The sequence below is a fragment of the Danio aesculapii genome, chromosome 12 (assembly GCF_903798145.1).
Source record: "Danio aesculapii chromosome 12, fDanAes4.1, whole genome shotgun sequence".
NCBI classification, from domain to species: Eukaryota; Metazoa; Chordata; class Actinopteri; order Cypriniformes; family Danionidae; genus Danio; species Danio aesculapii.
Genome location: NC_079446.1, coordinates 17,896,826 through 17,920,077, shown reverse-complemented (window position 1 = coordinate 17,920,077; position 23,252 = coordinate 17,896,826). Strand labels below are relative to the sequence as shown.

The window sequence follows — 23,252 nt, the reverse complement described above, 5'->3', positions numbered from 1 at the left end:
GACTCTCTCGCTCTCCCGGAACCAGTGATCCACTGCGGGGACATCAGATGGTTCGCCATCCCAGGGAAAGAGCGGTGGTTGGAAGCCCAGGACGCACTGGAATGGCGTGAGTCCGGTGGAGGGTTGCCGCGTGAATTTTGGGCATATTCTGCCCAGCCCAAATACTGGCTCCAGGAGCTCTGGTGACCACTGCAGAAGGTCCTCAGGAACCGTCCCACCTCCTGAATCTTCCTCTCTGTCTGCCCGTTGGTTGGGGATGATATCCAGAAGAGAGGCTGACGGCCACACCTAGGAGCTTGAAGAAGGCTTTCCATAGACGTGAGATGAACTGTGGACCTCTGTCCGACACAATATCTTCTGGAATACCAAATGACCTGAAGACTTGATTAAAGATATTGTCGGCTGTTTCAAGGCTGTGGGAAGACCTTCAGAGGGATTAGTTTGACAAACTTTGAGAATCTATCTACGATGACTAGAATACAGGTATTACCTTCTGACGAGGGGAGGTCAGTGATAAAGTCCACTCCTAGGTGTGACCAGGGACGGTTCGGAATCGGCAAGGGATGGAGCTTTCCAGCGGGTAGATGACGTGGGCTCTTGGATTGGGCACAGTCCTTACAGCCCTGAACATATTGCCCTCACATCCCTTGCCATGTTTGGCCACCAGAATCGTTGGGATACTAGCGAGAGAGTATTGTTGATCCCTGGATGTCCAGTGCCTAGCGAGGGATGTAAGGAGTGGATCAGATCTACCCGGTGTTCAGGTGGTATGAACTGCCGATGAGGAGGGCATCCCGGCGGAGCAGGGGCTTCCGGAGTGGCAACGACTGGAGGAGCGTTCCAGGTGATCGGACAAATGGAGATGTGTTCGGGAAGAATCTTCGTTGGGAGTTCTTCATGATCGTGATGCTCGTGTAGACGAGAGAGAGCGTCTGCTCTTAGATTCTTGGGTCCTGGACGATAGGAAATGGAGAAATCAAAACGTGAGAAGAAAAGTGACCATCTGGCTTGACGTGGACATAGTCTCTTGGCCTCTTTGATATATTGGAGGTTTTTGTGATCTGTGATCACCTGGAACGGATGTTTGGCTCCCTCCAACCAGTGACGCCACTCCTCCAAGGCTAGCTTGATTGCTAGAAGCTCCCTGTCTCCTATGCTGTAATTCTGCTCCGCCGGGCTCAACTTCCGAGAGAAATAGGCACAGGGATGCAGTCGGGGCGGTGTATCATGATGTTGGGATAATACTGCCCCGACGCCGGTGGTGGATGCGTCCACTTCCACCACGAAAGGAAGATTTGGATCAGGATGAGTCAGGAGTGGGGCCCTTGTGAACTCCTTCTTAAGAAGGCGGAAGGCTGCGGCTGCTTCTTTGGTCCACTCCAGTCCTTTGGGTTTACCCTTGAGGAGATTAGTGAGAGGTGATGTAATCCTACTGTAGTCCTTGATAAACCGTCTATAAAAGTTAGCAAACCCAAGAAACCTCTGGAGCTCCTTAATGGAAGTGGGTTCTGACCAGGATAGAACAGCCTCAATTTTCTTCCCATCCATACGTATACCGGTTTGGTCAATGATGTATCCCAAGAAATGAATCGACTTCTGGTGGAATGAGCATTTCTCCGCTTGAGGTAGAGGTGATGTTCTCTCAATGTGTGTAGGACCTCCGCAACGTGTTGGCGATGTTCGGCCTCACTCCGGGAGTAAATGAGGATGTCATCTATGTACACTATTACAAAGTGGTGAAGAAACTCCCGGAGGACTTCATGAATGAAGTTTTGGAATACGGAGGGGGCGTTGACCAGACCGTAAGGCATGACCTCATATTCATAGTGGCCAGTAGGGGTCACGAATTGCTGTCTTCCATTGGTCCCCCTCACGTAGTCTTATCAGATTATACGCGCTGCGGAGGTCCAATTTAGTGAAGACTTGCTTCTCGGAGCTGTTCCAAAGCGGCTGGTACCAGAGGAAGGGGATATCGGTATTTTACTGTACCGTTATTTAGGACCCCTGTAGTCGATGCATGGACGCAGCCCTCCGTCCTTCTTGGCCACAAAGAAGAAGCTTGAGGCGGCTGGTGATTTTGAGTGACGTATGTACCCCTGACTCAGAGCCTCCCTTATGTAATCTTCCATTGCCTGATTCTCTGGAAGCGAGAGCGGGTAGATCCTACCTCTTGGCAACTGGGCATCTGGAACTAGGTCGATCGCGCAGTCCCATGGCCGATGCGGCGGTAGCTGGGAAGCTCTCTTGGGTCAGAAGACATCATGAAAGGAGCTGTACTCCTTAGGAATGTGGATAGACTGCTTCTCAGGAGGACTCTCGACCGATGTTGTAAACAAAGAAATGGGGTTCCGACCTTGAAGAGGGAGATTTGGAAAACAGGTAGGTGTACATCCAGATCCCCATTTCTTTATCTCTCCTGTGCCCCAAGAGATGATGGGATCGTGCTTCACCAGCCACGGGCGCCCTAGAATGATGTCCATATTTGCACCCTCCAGAACCAGAAATTGAATCCTCTCTTGATGTAACAACCCACTTGAAGAAGGGATGTCTTCGCATTGTCGATGGATACGGGTCGAAGATCGAGTGCACTGGTTATCGGTTGTATCTGGTATATATGCGAGGACGCCTCAGTACGTAGGTGGAGTTGACGACAGAGGGATTGGGAGATGAAGTTCCCTGCTGACCCGGAGTCGATGAGGGCTGTGACAAGGAGAGAAATAGAGGCAGTAGTTATTGTACGGTGGTAGTAAGTGGTTTACATTGTTCAATATTCGTACTGAATACACTCACTGAAGTCCGAATGGGACGAAGGGGACACTCCATACGGGTGTGTCCACTGACACCGCAGTATAGACACAGACCCCGGGTCAGCCTCCTCTGTCGTTCCGCTGATGTCAGTCTTCCAGACTCTATTATCATGGGTTCTGGTTCTGGAGAGGCTGTTGACTCAGGCGATTGGAGGAGTGCAGACGAGGGGGTGATGGTGTCCTGTTGATAGGAACGGAGACGATCGGAACATCGGAGAGAATGTTGGATGAATCTCTCCAGACCCATAGTATCATCTAATGTGGCCAGCTGGATTCGGAGAGTGGGTTCCAAGCCGAGCCGGTACGTGGTCAACAACGATCTCTCATTCCATCCACTTGCAGCTGCTAGAGTGCGAAACCGGAGAGCATATTCCTGTGTAGATAGAGTACCTTGCTTTAGATGATACAGCTGCTCTCCAGTCGGCTACTTCCCCATCAGAACGTCCAAACACCTCTTTGAAATACTCCGTGAAGGTAGTGATGGAATTCATGACCGGCCCGGCTTGGTTCCAGATCGTCTCAGCCCATTTAAGTGCAGGCCCAGAGAGTAGTGATACGATGTAGGCGATCTTTGACTTATCTGTGGGATATAGAGAAGGTTGCATTTCGAATATGAGGGAACATTGTAACAGAAAACCATTGCACTCCCCCGCTCCGCCTGAGTAGGGCGCTGGTCGGGCCATGGGACTGGAAGGAAGGGCCGAAGAAGAACTGTGGAGGCGGAGTGCTCGGTGCTGGTGGTGCGTTGGAAAGTGGAGCTGGTGGCTGTAGAATCCGCTTCAACTGGTCCACCAGCTCTTGAAAGTGATCGGGGGTGCGCATGTTGTCGTCGTTATAGGTCCGGGCTTCTGTTATGAAGCGGACAGGAGACAGAGGTAAGGAAACGTTAGGGTGTTTATTAAATGACAACAAGGAGCACATGAAGGATAGCCAGGAGGATCAGGAATGATGTTGGGGGTCTTTTCCTCCGTGGCTGGGTAACAGGAATACACGAGGATGGACAGCACACACCAGATACAGCTGACAGAGGATGACACAGACTTGGAAGGACTGGAAGACAGGACGATTCGGGTGGACCAGGAAGACTAGGAGGAATACAAAGAGAACAGGTAAGTAAAGCGTTTGTTTTAGCTGAGGATGACTACGCTGAGTGGTCGCTCAGTTGTCCGCTTTCGTCGAGACGAGCCCGGACAATGAGCGACTGGAGTGCTGTGCTTTTATCTGGTGCTCGTGAATGTGATGCAGCTGTGTGCTCATTAGAAGTCAGGTGATGGTGATCTTCGTGAGTGGGGATCGTGAGAGCCTGACCAATCCGTGACAGCCGCATGTCAGAGTGTGAGCACACATTGTTCTGCATTTTTAATATTAACCAAAAAATTTAATATAATGAAATCACTCTGCTATTGACTGAATAGCTATACATCTCAGTAATAGTTAACCTTTATTTAATTTATACAGTGAAAATTAAATGCAGTATGCATTGTTATTTGATTATATTTTTCAGTTTATCTAACTGAAAAGTCTGTATTTTTGCACCCCTAGGATACACTGTACCTTTACTTTTTTTTTAAAGGCACCCAAGAACACATTCTGCTCCATTGTGTCCTGCTTTTCCAAGCCAAAAACAAAACAAAACAAAACAATAACATCTTGTATAAACAAGGGATGCATAATTTTTGGCCAATAATTGGTATTGGCAGATAAAAGCAATTATCTGCACTAACGAACATCAGCCAATTATGTAGAAACAGTCAATGACCACAGCCAGCTGGATCCTGCCAATCAAAAGGTGACAGAAAAGCACGTCATACTGCAATTATTCTCCTTGTGTGAACACGATTACACAATAATGCAGGCCTATTTGATCTTATACAATCATTGGTTGTTTAATGCTGGATTGCTAATCTACTGGTTTTCCCATTACAATTTTTCTTTCGTAGTGCAGCTTAATTCTGTTCATTAATTCATAATTTGTGTATTCTGTTCAGAAACAGACTCTTACAATATTCAAACACTCATGTGCTTAGACAAATAAATTTAGTTCAAGATCTAGGAAAGTGCAAGTGACTTCTCCCATTTAATACTGGTTAAGATACGTCAAAATAAACTTGACTGAACACAGAATGGTTTGTTGAAAAAAACAAAAAAAAATGTAATAAATGTATTGTTTCATCAGCGTCAAAAGAGCTTATGACAACATACCTAACTTATCTCCTACCTACCTAAATCCTAACCACAATCAGCGTAGAAAAAGCTACAATGTTAACAGTTGATTAGCTATAAAACATTAGAGAGGGCTTAATTTATATGGCACCAGGTAAAAACATAGATACCTAATATCATTTTCTGAAAAAGAAATTTCATCTTGATTTGAAATTTTTTTTTATATTTATACGTGAAATACGATAAAATACTTTATTTTTGTAGTGTGCATGAATCAATTATTTATTTAAACATTGCATGCACTTTAAAGGGAGAAGAAATCAAATGAAACTCTGGGTTTACTGAAGAAAACCTGCTTCTTAGCAAGTTAGGTTTATAGGGTAGGTTAAAGTACCGTCTGTTAAGAAACTGGCTTGACTTTCTCCGCTTTTCTTGTTTTGACATACTTCCTATTCCTACACTGAAAACCCAGAGTTTCCCTCGTTTCAAGGGTAACCATTCTCTGAGTTTTCACCTAACCTGCTTTCTAAAATGGGCCACAGGTGAGTTATTTAAAAAGAGCCTATTTAAAAAAAAAAAAGGAGTGTTTCTTTAAGTATATTTTCACGGAACTCAAGCTAAATTCTTTATTTTCAATATTACACTACTTCCTGGGCTAATATCAATATAATGCAGTCCTTTCACTCCTCCTGTTTGCAGGTCACTTGAACCACAGAAATGATATTATCTTAGAAACCTGCTGTGTAAATAAATCACTACTTGGAGCTAAATCCTGCCCCCAAGCCTTGGAAAGAGAAAATAATGAGGCTGGGTGAGAGAGATGGAAAGGCGATCCTATTACAAGCTTCAGCTGCAGTCTGTCCTGCTGGTTATCCTCTAGTCTCCTTGCTGGCTGGCCTACTCTCTCCTCTTCCCTCACGGCTGCTTTATTCAGCCCTTTTCCCTGCCTCATTTTCTGCCTGTTCCTCGTTAGGCTGCTGAAACATCAAAAGTAATAATCTAATGCTCCAAAACCCAGGTGTGGGATTTTGGAGGTATTAACCTCTTAAATTCACCGGGTCCAGAATGACAAGTCAACGGCTATGTTTACATGCAACAATTTTTGTCAATCCAAATTACCTGAATCTGATCACAAATCTGTTTATTTGTACTCTAAACTTTGTAATCTGATTCATTTACCCATTTATAGGTTTATATGCATTCTGATTAAAATTTTTGTGTTTAAGGAAAATTCGGTTCAACATAGATCAAGTTTATTGGTTTTGTAGTTTTTAAGCAGGTGACAGTGTATGAAAATAGAAACATTGGTTTTAATTTCGAAAGTAAGAGTGTATGGGTGTTTCCTGGTGTTGGGTTGCAGCTGGAAGGGCATACGCTGGTAAAACATATGCTGGATAAGTTGCGGTTCATTCCGCTGCGGCAACCCCTGATTAAAAAAAGCACTAAGCCAAAAAGAAAATTAATTAATTTCAAAAGTCCATTGTGCACACAGGTGTTATACACATACAATAATGAGAAAAAAAACATTTAATAGTCTTGAATGGCCTTTTGTTAAATTTAGTTAAGATAATTCAATACTGATAAGTACAAAATTTCTATTAAAATGTAAAGGTGTGTGGTAGGGCAGGTTTCTATATATGATAACATTTGAAAGCTTGGTCGTTTTAAATTCTGCATATCAGTTCAATGTTTATTTTACTTCGAAAATATATTTTTTAATTTACACCCGTCCCAAATAAGGGTATTACAATATTGCAAATACAATAATTCTTACATAATCCATGTATTCAAATGTATTTTCTCCACTTACCTGCTGCCATATGCTAGTATCAAGCAAAACTCTCTGCAATTTGCTAGAGCACAGAAGGCCTGAGTTATTTAAATTAAAAGAGATGTTTTACAACAAAAATAAAAAGCGTCTATTTTAAAATTAAATTTTAAAGGACTTTTGTTAAATAACACTGAGATATTGCAACTGTATCACTGTATGTAGGAGACACTTTGTATGTAGAAATTATAGAAAACAAATGGTAATTAGCCTCCTTTCAATTGGAATAGAATAACGGTTTCAAAGATTACGATAAAGACATATTTCTTTTTTCCTCTGCTTGCAAACAAATTCAATTTTCTTATGGGTCCTGGTGCATACAGGTTTATCATAGCGTTGAAGTCAGAATTATTACCCCCCCCAGCCCCACCCCCCCCCCCCCCCTTTGAATTTTTGTTCTTTCTTTAATATTTCCCAAATTATGTTTAACAGTGCAGGGAAAGTTCCACAGTCTGATAAAAAATTTTTTCTTCTGGAAAAATTTTTATTTCGGTAGGATAAAAGCAGTTTTTAATTTTAAGGTCAAAATTATTAGCCCCTTTATGCTAATTGTTTTTTCAATAGTCTACAGAAAAAAAACATCGTTATACAATAATTTGCCTAATTACCTTAACCTGCCTTGTTAACCTAATGTGTGTGTGTATATGTATATCTATCTATCTATCTATCTATCTATCTATCTATCTATCTATCTATCTATCTATCTATCTATCTATCTATCTATCTATCTATCTATATATATATATATATATGCGTATATATGTATATCTATCCATCCATCCATATATATATATGTGTGTGTGTGTATACATACATACATACATATGTATATACATACATACAACAAGGCCTCAGTTTCAAGAAAGACTCCTTTGTCTTTTTGGAACCAAAAAAAATCAAGGAACGGACACCTTGGTCTTTTTGATATTTAGTCTAGGATGTACCACAACGTGCTACCATTTCCAATTTGGACAAGATCTCACATGAGCTTGCGTTATTTCTTTGTCACTTTTTGCGTAATTGTTAAATGTAATCTGCGACCCAGTGAGTATAGTAAAATCATGCTGTGTGTAACCTGCTGTCACCAATCCATCTACACCAGATATTGAAAATCATGCAGTGTGAATTTGGCTTTGCCTGGCAGCAGCAGGCTTCAAAAACATCATAATAATACATCCAAAATGTCTACAGTTGGTGTTAACTGTACCGTGTGCAATTCTGTCATCACACGGCATTCGCTTGTATTGCATCATCAGCTTACTAATTCTGAAACCAAACCGTTACTCAGACACAGCATTTTAAAAACTACCTCGCGGCCCGGATGGGTTAAAGACTTTCAGGTTCTTACCCTGGTGTTTTCCTCAGGTCTCTGGGCCCTCCTATCTTCTTGCTGAGAATGATCAGACACACCAACTCTTGGGTTCCGATTTTTTTCCTGCAACTTTGCAAGATCTAAGAAGAACAGAAGTTTGTAGTGTTAGAATATGGTCCAAAACTTTCGTAAATGATACCAATAGCAGTGAAATTGTCCTATAGATAGCCTATATGCCTCAAACTAGAATCATATTTTAAAAGGAACACCTCATGACAAACCATGGTTCACTGTAAAACTCAGACAGCTACGTCAGGCCAAGGAGGTTGCTTACAAGAATGGGGAGAGAGCCTTGTATAAGCAGGCCAAATACACACTGGAAAAGGATATCAGAGTCGCAAAAAGGAAAAAGGAAAAAACCATCCCCCAGCACTGTAGACAATGAACGACTTGCAAATGACCTGAATGAGTTTTACTGCCGGTTTGAGAAAACCCCCCACACCCACTCTGAACTGCTCTTCACGCCACCATTAACACCTCCACCACCCCCCGCCTCCCCCATACCTGCACTTCAGTTCAGTGAAGAGGAGGTGCGCCAGGTCTTCCAGAAACAGAAAAAGAAAAAAGCACCAGGCCCAGATTTTATAACACCAGCCTGTTTAAAATCCTGTGCTTACCAACTGGCCCCTATCTTCACCCTGATCTTCAACAGATCACTGGAGCTGTGTGAAGTGCCCTCCTGCCTCAAACGCTCCACCTTCATCCCCATCCCAAAGAAACCCAAACTTACAGGACTAAATGACTACAGACCGGTGGCACTAACATCTGTGGTCATGAAGTCTTTTGAAAAACTGGTGCTGGCCCACCTGAAGGACATCACTGAACCCTCACTGGACTCTCTTCAGTTTCCCTACAGAGCAAACAGGTCTGTGGATGATGCAGTAAATATGGGACTGCATTATGTTCTGCAACACCTATACAGACCAGGGACCTATGTGAGGAGCTTGTTTGTTGACTTCAGCATGGCGTTTAACACTATCATCCCAAAACTTCTCCTGCCCAAATTAACTCAGCTCTCTGTGCCCACCTCTGTCTGCCAGTGGATCAATAGCTTCCTAACGAACAGGCAGCAGCTGGTGAAGCTGGGAAAATTCTCATCTAGTATCCGCACAATTAGCACTGGGGCCCCCCAGGGGTGTGTCATCTCCCCACTGCTCTTCTCCCTGTTCACGAATGACTGCACTTCAAAAGACTCCTCTGTGAAGCTCTTGAAGTTTGCAGATGACACCACACTTATCGGCCTCATTCAGGACGGTGACGAGTCTGCTTACAGACAGGAGGTTAAGGAGTTGGCTGTCTGGTGCAGTCACAACAACCTGGAGCTCAACACGCTCAAAACAGTGGAGATGATAGTGGACTTCAGGAGAAACCCCCCTGCTCTCCCCCCACTGAGCATCATGGACAGCATTGTGGCAGCAGTGGAGTCATTCAGGTTCCTGGGCACCACCATCTCTCAGGACCTGAAGTGGGACACTCACATTGACTCTATTGTCAAAAAAGCTCAACAGAGGCTGTACTTTCTTCGTCAGCTGAGAAAGTTTAACCTCCCAAAGGAGCTGTTGAAACAGTTCTCACCTCCATCATTGAATCAGTCATCTGCACATCAATAACTGTCTGGTTTAGCTCAGCTACTAAATACGATCTCCAAAGACTACGTAGAATAGTTCGGACTGCTGAGCGAATCACTGGTACAACCCTTCCTACTCCCCAAGAACTGTACTTATCCAGAGCGAGCAGAAGGGCTGCCAAAATCACTCTGGACCCCTCACACCCAGCACACTGCCTCTTTGAACTTTTACCTTCTGGTCGACGCTACAGAGCACTGCGCACCAGAACAGCCTGACACAGAAACAGCTTCTTCCCTCAGGCAATCCATCTCATGAACACTTGATGATAATATTTGTGGAACCAACATCACTACTTGCTATACACTTTTATACACATATACACTTATTTAACAACACACTTTACATGCCAATTTGCACATAACAGCTGCACATATAACGTTGTATATAGTAATAAACACGTACATACACTTGTCAATTGTATATTTGCAATCACCTCTACTTCTATTTTTTAAAAAATATATTTATTATCTGTTTTTTGTCCTGTCTCTGTTATCCTGTTGCACTGTAGAAGCTCTGTCACGAAAACAAACTCCTCGTATGTGTGAACATACCTGGCAATAAAGCTCTTTCTGATTCTGATTCATCTTACAACCACCCTAGAGTTAAACAGTAAAGTTTTACCATTTTTAAATCCATTCAGCCAATCTCAGGGTTCGGCAAGAGCATTTTTAGCTTAGTAGTACATGTGTTTGGACACCCCTGACCTATGCTAAGACAGACAGAATGCAATTTTCTAGGGCAATATGGCTAGAAACTACACTCTCATTCGTGTGTAACAGTCAAAAAATGTGATGCCGTACCATGACTATCAGCAGCCACAATGCCATAACACAGCACCTAAAAATGAGCTAACTTCAGACTACAAGAATCTTTTTGTGTGTACATAAAACAAAAACAATGACTTTATTCAACAATTTCTTTTCTTCTGTGTCAGTATAGAGCAAGCAGGGGCATCCTGGGGGTTATACATCAGTGCACAATGCTCAGGAACATACACAATATACTGACGCCAAGGAGAAGAAACTTGAAAATGTTTGTGTGTGTACACAAAAGGATTCTCGTATATGGTCTGGTTTGAGGATGTTTTTGGAAGTCTATGGAGGATGAGGGAGCTCTCAAATTTCACATATTTTCATGAATTTTATCTTCAATTGTATTTTGAAGACTAACAAATCTCTTTGATATCAGGGTGAGCAATTAATAATATAAATCTAATTTTTGGGTGAAATAACACGTAATCATTTAATTCAATTTATTCACATGTAATAATTAAAATAATGAAACTGAAAAAAAAAAAATAGGAAATTAACATATCTGATTATTGTTAAAACGCTTGACAATTACTGACAAAACAAATACTGAAAGACGAACGTATTTTCTTGTATTGAATTTGTAAGGTAGTAATGGTACTTTTACTTTATTACTAGTCTAAACAGAACCTTACCAGACATCTCACAGTGTTTTGTCAATTAGAGGTTTATGCAAATTACTATTAGAACAAAGTGTGTCACCTTCAGTTATGAATTCAATCTCAGTCAGTCTGGGCTTCAGCAACTCCTCCCCATCTGTCCGTTTAAACTCTGTCTCTTCAATCAACTTGCGCTCTGCAAACACAAATCAATCTTACAAAGGTTGAAACATAATCTGATTTTGTTAACACCAAATGGTTCTGCAGAAAGAAGAGGTTTAATTGAAAAGACACACAGGTTACCTTGACAGGGTATTTGGAAAAGCTGTATATTTTCCTTTTTTATTACATGGTTAGACTGCTCCTGTGAGTGAAAAGAACTAGAATAATCCAGCATCTAAAACCTGATAAAATCACAAATGGAACAAAGCCAAGAGAAAAAGCAGCACTCACAATCTGCAGTGGATCAATAGTTTGCTCTATACAGCTCAAACGGGGTCTCGCCTGATCCTTCATCTTCTCCGCCTCACATAGCCTCTGCTGAAACATTTTGTTTTCTTCACTCAAGATTAAAATCTGAGGAGGCAAAAGACACTTTTAAAAAAAACTGTAAACACTAAAATAAATACAGAACCAGGGTTTTTCCTGCAAAGAGAATTACAAGGTGGCCACCTCCATCAAATCTTTTACCACCTCCACCTTTTGACGAAAATCAAACAAGCAGTCACTGCTTCCAACAGACACCAAGTGATACTAAAGCAGTGGTCATGAATGTAATTACAATAAACTTTAGTCTTTTTAAATATGAATGTTTTGCTTGATAAAACTACAATAATGCAAAATGTGTTCGTTTCAAGTAGCAACAATTTCCTGACCGGGATACCACATTCACCTGATTCTGAGAACAGAGTTGAATATTCAGATAATATTCAATAATATTATCAAAATAACATTATCAAAATGATTATTCAGATTAGATGAGAACAAAGTTATATGATACTTATCTTAATGTTTTTCACAATTGTAAATCTACACAGACAATCACAATATCTTACAAACCAGAAAGAAGGAATTGTGAAGTATAAGAAAATAACTTACAATCTTCTCAATCAATACTGAGAAAAACTCAAAACTGAATCAAAATACATGTGACCAGGGCTTGACATTAACTTTTTTGATCACTAGCCACTGTGGCTAGTAGTTTTTCAACATTACAAACCACTTGACATTTTAACTAGCAACAATTTTGTTGTTGAAAAAAATATATTATATTTGCATAAAATTTGACGTTGACATGCTAAAATTACTTGATGTAGATTTTGTGTTATGTCCACATGCCTCCTCATTCATTTCACTTTTTTGTGTTTTGTTTGAAGTTGCTCAGTCCAGCTGTTAAGTGGTGATGTATGGAATACTGTTGTCTGGGTCCAAGTCTCTACTTGTTTGAATTGGAAAAATATTTGTTTATGACCACTTTTTAGTCATATCTCATATTAAATTGAATTTTATATGAAATCAAGGTGTACACAGTCTCTGGACTTGCTGCATCACCAACACCAATATGCTTTGTAAACATTTATTATATAACATTTATTATACCACATTTAACAAGCGGATAAGCATGAGCAAATGGGTTGTGGTTTAATAGTGTCGCATTGCAATTACTTTTTATTTTACATAACTTTTATCACAAATATTAAGAGTTTGGTAGAATTACAACTTACAATGTATCATAATCTAATTCAACATATACATTTACAAAGCAAAATAAAAGCAGGATTTTACCAACCTGTTTCTCTAACTGTTCTTTCTGCATGTTGGCCTTACATAACTGATCTCTGACATCAGATCGCTCCCGCTCCACCTGCTGCAAATCACAACGCATGCGCTCAATTTGATTGTGGCCATCGTTCACAAGTTCTCTCACTCTGTAAAAAGACAAAACTCAAATCAGTTGATTTTCCTTGGTTGATGATTTAGCAACAAGACATGTCATTCGAAATCTAGTACATATATCAAACTAGAAACTCAACAGAAACGAGAACCTTGTGTATTCAGAAAGTTTAAGGACTTACTTCACTAGCTCTTGAGCTTTTGTCTCTAGCTCCATGTTTTTGTGAAATAGATCCTTCTCCATTGCAGCTATTCTCATCTTTGCCTCATCTCGTGCCTTAGAAATCTCATTTGCTATAATTGTTTGTACAACGCTCAGAACCTCCTCGTGCTGGTTTAATTTGCTCACTGTTTGTATGAGGTTGTCCTGCACAGTTTTCCAGCAATCATCATGTTCCTCCATTCTCTCGTGCTGATGTTTTAGAGCAGTCAGCTCCTCTAGAAGATCAGTGTTGCTCCTTATTTGAGTCACAACTAAATGTTGCACTTCATAACGGTTCAGAAGGCTCTGGTACTCTTGAGCCTTGGCATCACGCTCACTTTTAAGCCGACTACAGTGTTCCTCCAGTTGGCACATGCTTTGTCTGGTTTGCTTGAGTTCCTGCTCCAGGTCACTGATCTGTCTGCTTTTCTCCTGAGATAACTCGACCATTCTTTCACATTCAGCTTCCTTTCTATCGCTTGAAAGCTGGCATGTACTGAGTTCTAGACGCAGATGAGCTGTCTCTATCATTAATGATTCAGTAGTTTTGGAGTGACTGCAAGACTCTTCTTGATGTTCCCTGATCAGAGCTTTGGCCGCATGGAGTTCCTCTAAAAGCTCATTGGCCTTCTTTGACTGAGTGCCCAATTCTGTCTGGATCATTTCGACCTTTGAGCTCATCACATTGGCTTTCTGTTGAAGTTCATCCAACTCATTGGTAAGAGCCTTGTTCTCATTTGTGACTTTGTTGACCTCTGCTCTCTCCATTGCTACAGTAGCTTCATGTGCTTCAGTTAGCTCTGCCATTCTATCAGAGATATCACGCATCGCTTTCTCGAGTGAACTGTGCTCAAGTTTAAGTTGATTCAGCTGCTCATCTTTCATTTTCAGTTCTTGCTGAAGCTGTTGATTTTTCTGACTTATCATTTCCTCATGGTCCTCGTTCAGCTTACACTTACAGTTGTTTCTGAAATGTAGGATTTCTTCTCTGATGTTGTCAATTAGGGCCCTCTGTACAAGGGCATAAAAGACAGGTTATTATTGTCCAAATGTATAACTACCGGTATAATTTTTATTTTTTTTTTAAAAGGAAGACTAGGGACTTTTGTGTGTATGTGTCTCTGTGTGTGTGTGTGTGTGTGTGTGTGTGTGTGTGTGTGTGTGTGTGTGTGTGTGTGTGTGTGTGTGTGTGCGTGTCTGCATGCATGTGTTTTATCATAAAAGACCTCAAAAATTGTATAGACAAACATTTAAAATGGCAGGGTACAACACACTTACATCTTTACTAGCTGCCTCATAATTTTGTTCCAAAGCAGTTTGTAATTTAGATACCATGTCATCTTTCTCCTGGCAGATTGACATGAGTTCCTGACATCTCACTTTCTGGTTTTCATAATTCTAAGAGAAGCAAAAATTAACACATAACAGAAGCCACACAGTCAATGAAAGTAATCTGTTCACAGTAACATCAGATATTAATCTTGGAAGAAAACTTAATTTCAATTTACCCTATTTGCCTGGATAAGTTGGTCATTTAAATCCTGTGTCTGAATACATCTTTCTTCAAACTCTGAAAGTGGACAGAAAAAAATGTATTGTTAAGCTTAATTATATATAGAGAGAGCCATAAAAATTGATTAAAATTTTTTTTTTAAAAAAGATTAAAAATGTGTTGTTCTCTTTAAAAGTCATTTAATACAACACCATCAGGCACAAACATGAACAAATCACCAGATTGCCATTTGTAAGATATTCTGCAATCACTGCTGCAGCATGTTCATTTGGGAAAAACAAGCAGGGATACCACACTGCTCTGTCAAATCTAGATGAATGTTGCTGCAGTATGAATTAGCCTTAAGGCAATTGAGCACACCTTTAGCTTTAAGACTGAGTTGTTGTTGACTTTTCAGAAGTTCCACTTTTATCTCCTCCAATTCTGTCCTCAGATGACTGACTTTTCCAGGTGATTCAGGGACATTGGCCAGACACAGCTGCACAGACTCTGCATCTCCCTTTATCTTAGTTAGATCGCTTCGCATTGCCTCGATCATGGTGTCTAAAAGCTCCATCTTGGCTTCCTAGAATGATGAGAAGAATAATTATATTTCCCATTGCATTATTAAGGCTGATTTATCCTCGACGCATCCGCTAGTTCGCTTGAGTGCACACGCCGAATGTGATGTCATCGCAGTGTTTGCAGAGGTTCGCTTTGGGTGACAGTGACATGATTTTGGCTCAAAATTTGAGACGAGTGAACATTTGGAAACAGGTATGCCTGTACAGACATCTTCATGATCCGTCCATGCGTGGTCATAGGGATAACCAGATGGCCAATAATTCCTGGCTAGGAATTGCAACAGTGGGGAAGAAAGTTTTTGTTAAAAAGTTTAGAAAAACTTGAGGGATAAGTTTGTTAAAACCAAAAAAACAGGCTATGGCAAATGTGGAGACCCAGGTGGGTTTAATATTACAGAATATGTTTTTCAACTATTCATAGGTTTTAATTTAATAGTTACAAAACTAAAATGATTTAGTTTATTTCTTTGATAACTGGAAAAAAGTATTTGAACCTATTGGTTTACAATATACTGATGCCCTGTTTTTCTAGGCTTTATTGGTGATAATGGTTTACTCTTTCCATAATAAAAATATATATTTGTAGAGCAACCCATGTTCTGTTGTCATTAATATTTTAATAAAACTTTACAAGGTAGAACTGTCCGAGATATGAACAAAAGCAAGTGATGCAACAAAGTTTGCTTAAAAAAAATCTTGAATGGTTATAAAAATCTTCATAATCATTAAAAAATTATAAAAATTATTAGTTTAAAAATCTTGAATGATATTAATGATATGATGTAGTTCCATAAACTTCCTACTGCTCCGTTTATCCATCTGCTTTTACAGTGGGTTACTTTTGACCGCCCCCTGTCCTTTCAAAGAATATCACAAACGTGAATGCGTCAACTATAAAAGCCTCATCCGTGTTGTGAGGTGCATGCACAGTCAGCAGAGGTGCGTGATGCAGCGCCAGGCGAAAGTATAAATCAGGCTTTAGTCTTTTCTTACTTAAACTAATAAATATCAGTGTTAAAAAGGTCACAACAACAAAGATTTAATAGCCCTCCTTGTTTTCAACTAAAACAAAATACAGTCAGACCTTGTCATAAAATTAGCCATTAGCTAAAAAAAGTATGTTTTTCTTAAAATTCAGGGGTCACATGGAAGAAAGTTGAAAAGAAAGCTAAAGAAAGCCATGAATCGAAATAAAGAAAAACAACCTAAATAAATGATTACTATAAACAGGTTGGTGTTTGTAGATTATCTGGAGTTAAATTTGTATTTACCTTTGCTGCATTTTCATCTGTAGCCATTTCCTCAATTGTCCTGTTGACCAGATTCTTCAGGATCTCCAGCCTCCTTTCTGCTCGTTCTTCAACAATTTCTTTCTCTCTTTGGAGACGTTCACTGAAACATTAAAAAGACAGCTATACAAATTAACTTCGATAAAACACTAATACAATACAGTAACTCAATACAGTTTGTGCCAAGTACCACACTGAAGCTGAATGCTACATCTGCATCCCACCAATACAATATTTAAGAAACATATCCTGTGTGCCTGTGTGCCAGTATGTCTGAATTCAAAGCAATTGATTAAAAAATGGTGAAAAGTACCGGGACAAGCTACTACTTGCAATTATATTCCGCAAGTGTTAGTTCACCCAAAAATGCCCGTTTCTTCAGAACACAAATTAAGTGAAGTGAGCCTTGTCAAGTATGGTTTTTACCTCACACACTTTGAGTGAGGAAATGGAAGACACACACCTCAGCTGGCTATCATAGATCTTCAATTCCTGCCAGGACTGTGAATCAAACCAGCAACTTTTGGGTTACAAGTCCAACTTACTAAACCAAATACTTAGATATGCCCCTAAGATATTTTAAAAATAGAAAATAGTCTTAAAACTCTTACTTAAAAAGACATCCAGGTACCAATCAATGTCCAGAAAATACCAAAAAACAATAAATACAAAAAAAATTCCAGTAGTTCAAGCAGAATATTATTAAGCTACGAGAAAAATTTTGTGTGCACATAAAACAAAAATAAAGGGCCCTATCATACACCAGGTGCAAAAGGCGCAAGACGTGTTTGCTGTGATGTGTTATATTTTCAGACCAGCGCAACACTAATTTTCCCGTTTTGCGCCACGTTGTTTAAATAGCAAATCCATTTGCGCCACTTAGTGTTCCGGTCAAGCAAAGAGGTGTGTTAAGGAGCATTGTTGGCGCAATGCTATTTTGAGGAACTAAAATAGACTCACAGCAGAATGAACCGCCAACTTATCCAGCATACGTTTTACACAGTGGATGCCCTTTCAGCCACAACCCATCACTGGGAAACACCCATACACTACGGACAATTTTAGCTTACCCAATTCACCTGTACCGCATGTCTTTGGACTTGTGGTGGAAACCGGAGCACCCGGAGGAAACCCACGCAAATGCAGGGAGAATTTTTTCAGATTATTCATGACAACTTGCTTTTGTATGTTATTATTATTAGTATTATTTATAATATGCATATTTATATTTGATTTTTTTAAAACAAGCTTAGATTTGTCCACTTGTCAGGTTTTGTTCAATGTTTATCCTAAAAATAGAACAATCCAAAACTTATATGCAATGGCCACAGCAGAATTAACAGTCAACTTATCCAGCACATGTTTTATGCAGAACATGCCCTTCCAACTGCAACCCATCACTGGGAAATATACATACACTCATACACGACGGCCAATTTAGCTTACCCAATTCCCCTATACCACGTCTTTGAACTTGTGGGGGAAACCAGAGAACACCCGTGGAAACTCACACAAACATGGGGAGAACATGCAAACTCCACACAGAAATGCCAACTTAACCAACCGAGGCTTGAACCAGTGACCTTCTTGCTGTGAGGTGACAGCGCTACCCACTGCACCACTGAGCCACCCTAAACTGAAGATTCTTGATCAAAATATGTTGCAGGTTAGTCACTACAACAAATTCTGTACATGCAGTTGTTGCTACCTAAATTTGAGAAGTCGTAAAATTTGGTTGTCATTATTGAACTGTTTGTGTAAAATCAAGAAAAAAAAAATCATGTAGCCATTCATACTACTTTGACCCTACTCTAACATTAATGAAGCATGTTCAAACTAAATGTTGCACCTGTTATAACAGAATGAAATTTCAGATGCAGTGAGAGTGATCAACTTGCCTGTAGTCTTTTTCCATGTTAGAAAACAGCTCCATAAACTCTGTGGTTACTTCTTCACGAATACGAGCTTCCAAAGTAAATTTTTCAGACTCTTCCTTGATCAGCTTCTCCTGGAGCTCATCAATTTTTACCTGAAGCTGTGGCACATATAAATATTAATTAGCATATTATATAGTTTAAAAAAAAATAACCCTGAAATTTTATGAAAATAGATAAGGAAGTTCTCAGTACCTCAGGCAGATCTTGATTTTCCATAGTCTCTAGCACAGTTCTGTCAACCATGCTCTCATCGTCACTCTCCATTTCTTCCTCATCCATGTCTTCATCGTTTTCATCTTCCTGCACGTCCTCTAGGCTCATCTCCCAGCCCATAATCGAGCTTCTCCTGGTCCAATCCTTCTTGTCAGCATTGTTAATTATCATGGACACATCTCTGGCAGATCTTTTGAGTGCAATGCTTGGAGCTGGTTTAGGGTTTAAGACCACTACCTAAGGACAAAATAGTGTAAGAACAAAATAAATCAGTGTCTTTAAACTGTACTTCTATTCAGTTAATGATACTAAAGGTTCCAGCAGACCTTCTGAGCCACTGCTGAAAACTTGAGGACGTTCAGAGTTTCATCATACACTGAAGCACACTGGTTTATGTTAATGATCATGCAAGCTTTTCCACGGCCACAGAAATATCCCTGAAAATAATGTGTGAGCTTGCTCTCTCTGAAGGGGATGTGCTGATGAAACCTAGGCAAAGAGTCATATTAATGCAGTTTTAGTCCCAATTTTGAAAGAAAATGCAAAGAAATAATAAACATGATAAATGTAACTAATAAATTAATTTAGTAATTAACATGGACATTTCTCTCACTTGGACTGAGTTTGGTTAAGCCTCAGGGCATTGATGCATTTTCCCAGAGTTAACAGGGATGTGTTGATATTCCCAGCCTCTTTTAAGCGTTCTCCTCGATTCTGAGTCCTTGCGCATCTCTCAGATCCAGCCAAATCACATAATGACAACCTTTAAAATAATTACAGAATAAATTAATGGTTTAGTGTAAAATCAACAGTGCAGCATATTAGTATCAAGGTCACCTACTCGCTCATTGTCTGGACTCGAGGAACACCCACATCTTCAATCCTTAGCATCCGAATGGAAAATATACTGTGGCTATAGAGAAAATGTGTTATATTTACATTTCACATCATTTTGAAATGTAGACAAATTAAATATTAAAATAGTTTAAACTGAAATACCTTCTGCTTGAGATGTTGTTAAGTTTGGTGGATGAGAAACTTTGATTTTTCCTACCAATTTTCACAACTTTTAATGCTTCATCTGCACTGTTAACCTGAACCCATTTTAGATCTGATAAAAAAACATTAGACAAATTCTATGAATAACCATATAAATGTAATTATAAACAAACTACAATGAACAAAATGCTGAAAAAAATTGTGCATTATAAATAAAGAAAAAAATATTTTAACCATTTATACATTTGAAACATTTATACTGTTACAAGTATTATTTACATTTTTATTATAATAATTACACTTTGCATACATAAAATTAGTGAAATTTAGACTTAAGGAGTTATATGATTACCTTTAACAAAAGAATTGCTTTTAACATCTTGGGCTAACCGCAACGCATTCCTTCTGTGAGAGCCATTTGGAACAAAATCAAGCAGATCATGGATGCTTTCATTGTAGATTTCACAAAATGAGACCCACACTGAGAATTTAACATGAGAGCTCTCATCCAAACAGACACTGTCTCCATTCATGTCACTAGATGTGGAGCCTAGAACAACAAATCAACATTGATTTAGATGCTTACAATGACTGACACTGCCCAAAATTTGTTTCTGAGAAAGATGAACAATTTGATGTTGCTTACTGTCAAACGATGAACAACTTGAGCTAGATATGCTGGACAGAGTTTTCTGGGAGTCGTTCTGATAAACAAAAAGAAACAGCCATGATGAGTATTGCTAAAATAACATACTATACTTAAATAAATAAATAAATAAATGTACATCTTTAAATCGCCGCAGAAGGTTTCTCTTATTTGTAGCTTCCTCATCTTGCTGCTCTTTAGTGAGTCTTGTGAAGTCAACACAGCGGTGAGGTTTGATGTTGTTTTGCAAATAAATTCTGCCTTCTATGCTGTTAAAGATCACGTTTAATGACCGGGGCAAAATTCCACCATCTGATTCAGGGCCTATGAACAAACATAAGTATGTGTCAATAAACAGAACAGATTAGGGCTGGGCGATTGGCCTAAAATCAAAATCTCAATTAATTGAACATTTTAACTTGATTACGATAAATGAACGATTATTTTATTTAATTATTTAATTTTTTGGCCTCATAGCTTACTGACAGGTTTTGTAGAGTAAATATGAGTATGCTCATATTTCACAAGTGGGAGATTTTTGAATGAAGGGTGCATTATTTGATTTTAAAATAATTGAAAGAAACACACACTAACTACAGTCTTTTACTTTAATGTTGAACAACTGAAATTAAAACACACATTGCCTAAAACAAACAGTCACTTTTTTCTAATTAAAAAAAAGTGAAAATAAATAACTTGCACTTTTGGAAACAAAATTAATTATTTTCAATGTTTTTCATATAAAAGAAGAAAATAAGCAGTATCTCTTGTAAATAAAATAACTAATTGTAATATTTTAAACAGTGCATTTCTTGCATCTTCTGTAAACAATATTTTAATGTAAATAATAATTTGATTGTAATAGAAAACATGCTGTCTCAAGGCATCTCTGGCACATTAAATTAGTTACATTTTATTATTTTAAATTTTTACATTTTAGCGGTGTCATGTGACTCCACATGGGAAGTAGGGAAAGTAATTGAAAATATTGACCTGGAAAATTTTGACCGATTATAGGTTCTGAATGTCGATTTCGACTACTTTTAGATTAATCGCCCAGCCCTAGAACAGATATACACAAAGCAGAAAACTATTGCCCTTATTCTGCAATGTGGCAGTGGGCTCATTTTTGTGATTGTCTAAGAACTTCCTAGCCCTTTCCCCTATAGGCAACTGAATCGCAATAATAAATGGCAGAAAATGGCCAAACGACTTGCTCTACAAACAAGTGTGTTCATTCATGAAGTAAATGAGACCGGAAGTCTTGAGCCAAAAAGATTCTAATGGCTGCACTCGTATGTGAAGAATAAGGTCAATATAAACATTATTACCAAGAAAAGTAAATGTCTTCCCAGCATTGGTAACTCCATATGTAAAAATCAAGGAATTCCCTCCATCCAAAACTTCTTTAACAAGACTTTTGGTTGTTCCATCAAAAATCTCTTTCTGAGTTGTTCCGGGACCGTACACCTAAAAATGAATACAGCTTAAATGTCATGTTGAACTAATTAAATCTCAAAAACACTTTCCAATATTCCTAAAATCTGTTCAAAATAAATGACAACTGTAAAGATGGCTGTTCTCGTACCTGTGAGAACTGAAATCTTTGTGCCAGCTGTGGGCCGAATCTCTCACTGTGTCTTGCAGTCAGAGATGCTTTAGGTGCCTTTAGAATCACGGTATCTGGAGGCTCAATGGAGATACAATCCTGTTGGATGAAGTTACACACGTATATATTACATCAGGCACATTAAATGGATAATCTGTCAAACAAATAAATAAAAAAAATCTGTCGCCATTTAAATATTCTCATGTTGTTTCAAAAACAACAAAGGGAATTCAACCTAACATGTTTCAAAGGCTATGATAAGGGTTTTTGGAACAGAATGCAGGTTATGGAAAAAAGACTGCAATCTTGTAATATTTTTCAAAGATTTGTCAAAAATAGGCAAGCACCTGTGATTCTCCTTCTGCTTTCTCTGTTGAGGTGAACGGACGTACTCGGAGATAGACCTGCAAATGCTCTTTTTCTAGAGACACTGAGTCCTGTTAGAAAAATAAATGCACACCATGAAATATTAGATTCAGCCAAAAATCTGATTCGACTGCTTTAAAAGATAATATAATAATTACCCTTGATAATTTGGAGAACTCGGAGAAAAGATCTTTTCTGATGTCTTCAACCGTTATAGAGCCGACACGGTCAGGCTTGTGATTTAAACACGATTCCATCATCTTTATCAAACCTGTAAATTATAACCTGTAAGTTATTACGTGATAATAAAGTTGTATTTACGTTACGCGGCGACAAATGAAACAATTATGACTCATCGACTAAGTTACTAACGTTACCGAATGTGTTAAAAGTAGACTTCGTCAAACCTGTTATTCTTATCGCATTCAACTAACCAACAATGTTTAATTACATGAAACAATGTAAAACGATTCCCTGTAAATTAATTTTAGCTAATCTCACTTACGTTTCCCTTATTGTTATTATTTCCTTTGTTTATCCCGTTTACATCGCTAACATGCTTCTTTCCAGTGGTCGCGGTTCTCGCTCTGTTCAAATCCGACCAATTGGAGAGCTCGCTACAAACGTAGCTCCGCCCTTAACAGGAAGTGAAATATGTTGTGGTTCTGGTTGACTGACAGGAATGTCGAAACTAATGTAAGCAAAGGTAAATACGAACTACATAGCCCATGAGGCTCGGTTATTGATCTTGTGGTCAACCGTGTTTGAGATATCTTTTTTTGTGGAAATTTTTTTGTGGTTAAATGACATATTTTT

At 39.2% G+C, this 23,252-nt stretch overlaps 1 protein-coding gene across 1 annotated transcript in view; it reads right to left on the bottom strand.

The window, feature by feature from the left end:
* kif20bb (kinesin family member 20Bb) overlaps positions 1 to 23,016 on the bottom strand; it is a 30,638-nt gene extending 7,622 nt beyond the window's left edge. The window contains 24 exon segments of the mRNA XM_056469646.1: positions 8,147 to 8,250; positions 11,310 to 11,402; positions 11,510 to 11,570; positions 11,660 to 11,782; positions 12,996 to 13,134; positions 13,282 to 14,312; positions 14,580 to 14,699; positions 14,810 to 14,871; positions 15,175 to 15,379; positions 16,649 to 16,769; positions 18,565 to 18,701; positions 18,796 to 19,053; positions 19,143 to 19,305; positions 19,430 to 19,579; positions 19,658 to 19,729; positions 19,816 to 19,927; positions 20,168 to 20,365; positions 20,462 to 20,519; positions 20,601 to 20,785; positions 21,793 to 21,931; positions 22,050 to 22,169; positions 22,418 to 22,507; positions 22,595 to 22,707; positions 22,942 to 23,016. Of these exon segments, the coding sequence (XP_056325621.1) occupies positions 8,147 to 8,250; positions 11,310 to 11,402; positions 11,510 to 11,570; positions 11,660 to 11,782; positions 12,996 to 13,134; positions 13,282 to 14,312; positions 14,580 to 14,699; positions 14,810 to 14,871; positions 15,175 to 15,379; positions 16,649 to 16,769; positions 18,565 to 18,701; positions 18,796 to 19,053; positions 19,143 to 19,305; positions 19,430 to 19,579; positions 19,658 to 19,729; positions 19,816 to 19,927; positions 20,168 to 20,365; positions 20,462 to 20,519; positions 20,601 to 20,785; positions 21,793 to 21,931; positions 22,050 to 22,169; positions 22,418 to 22,507; positions 22,595 to 22,696 (3,843 nt within the window). The 5' untranslated portion in view covers positions 22,697 to 22,707; positions 22,942 to 23,016.
* Positions 23,017 to 23,252: the final 236 nt, after the last annotated feature.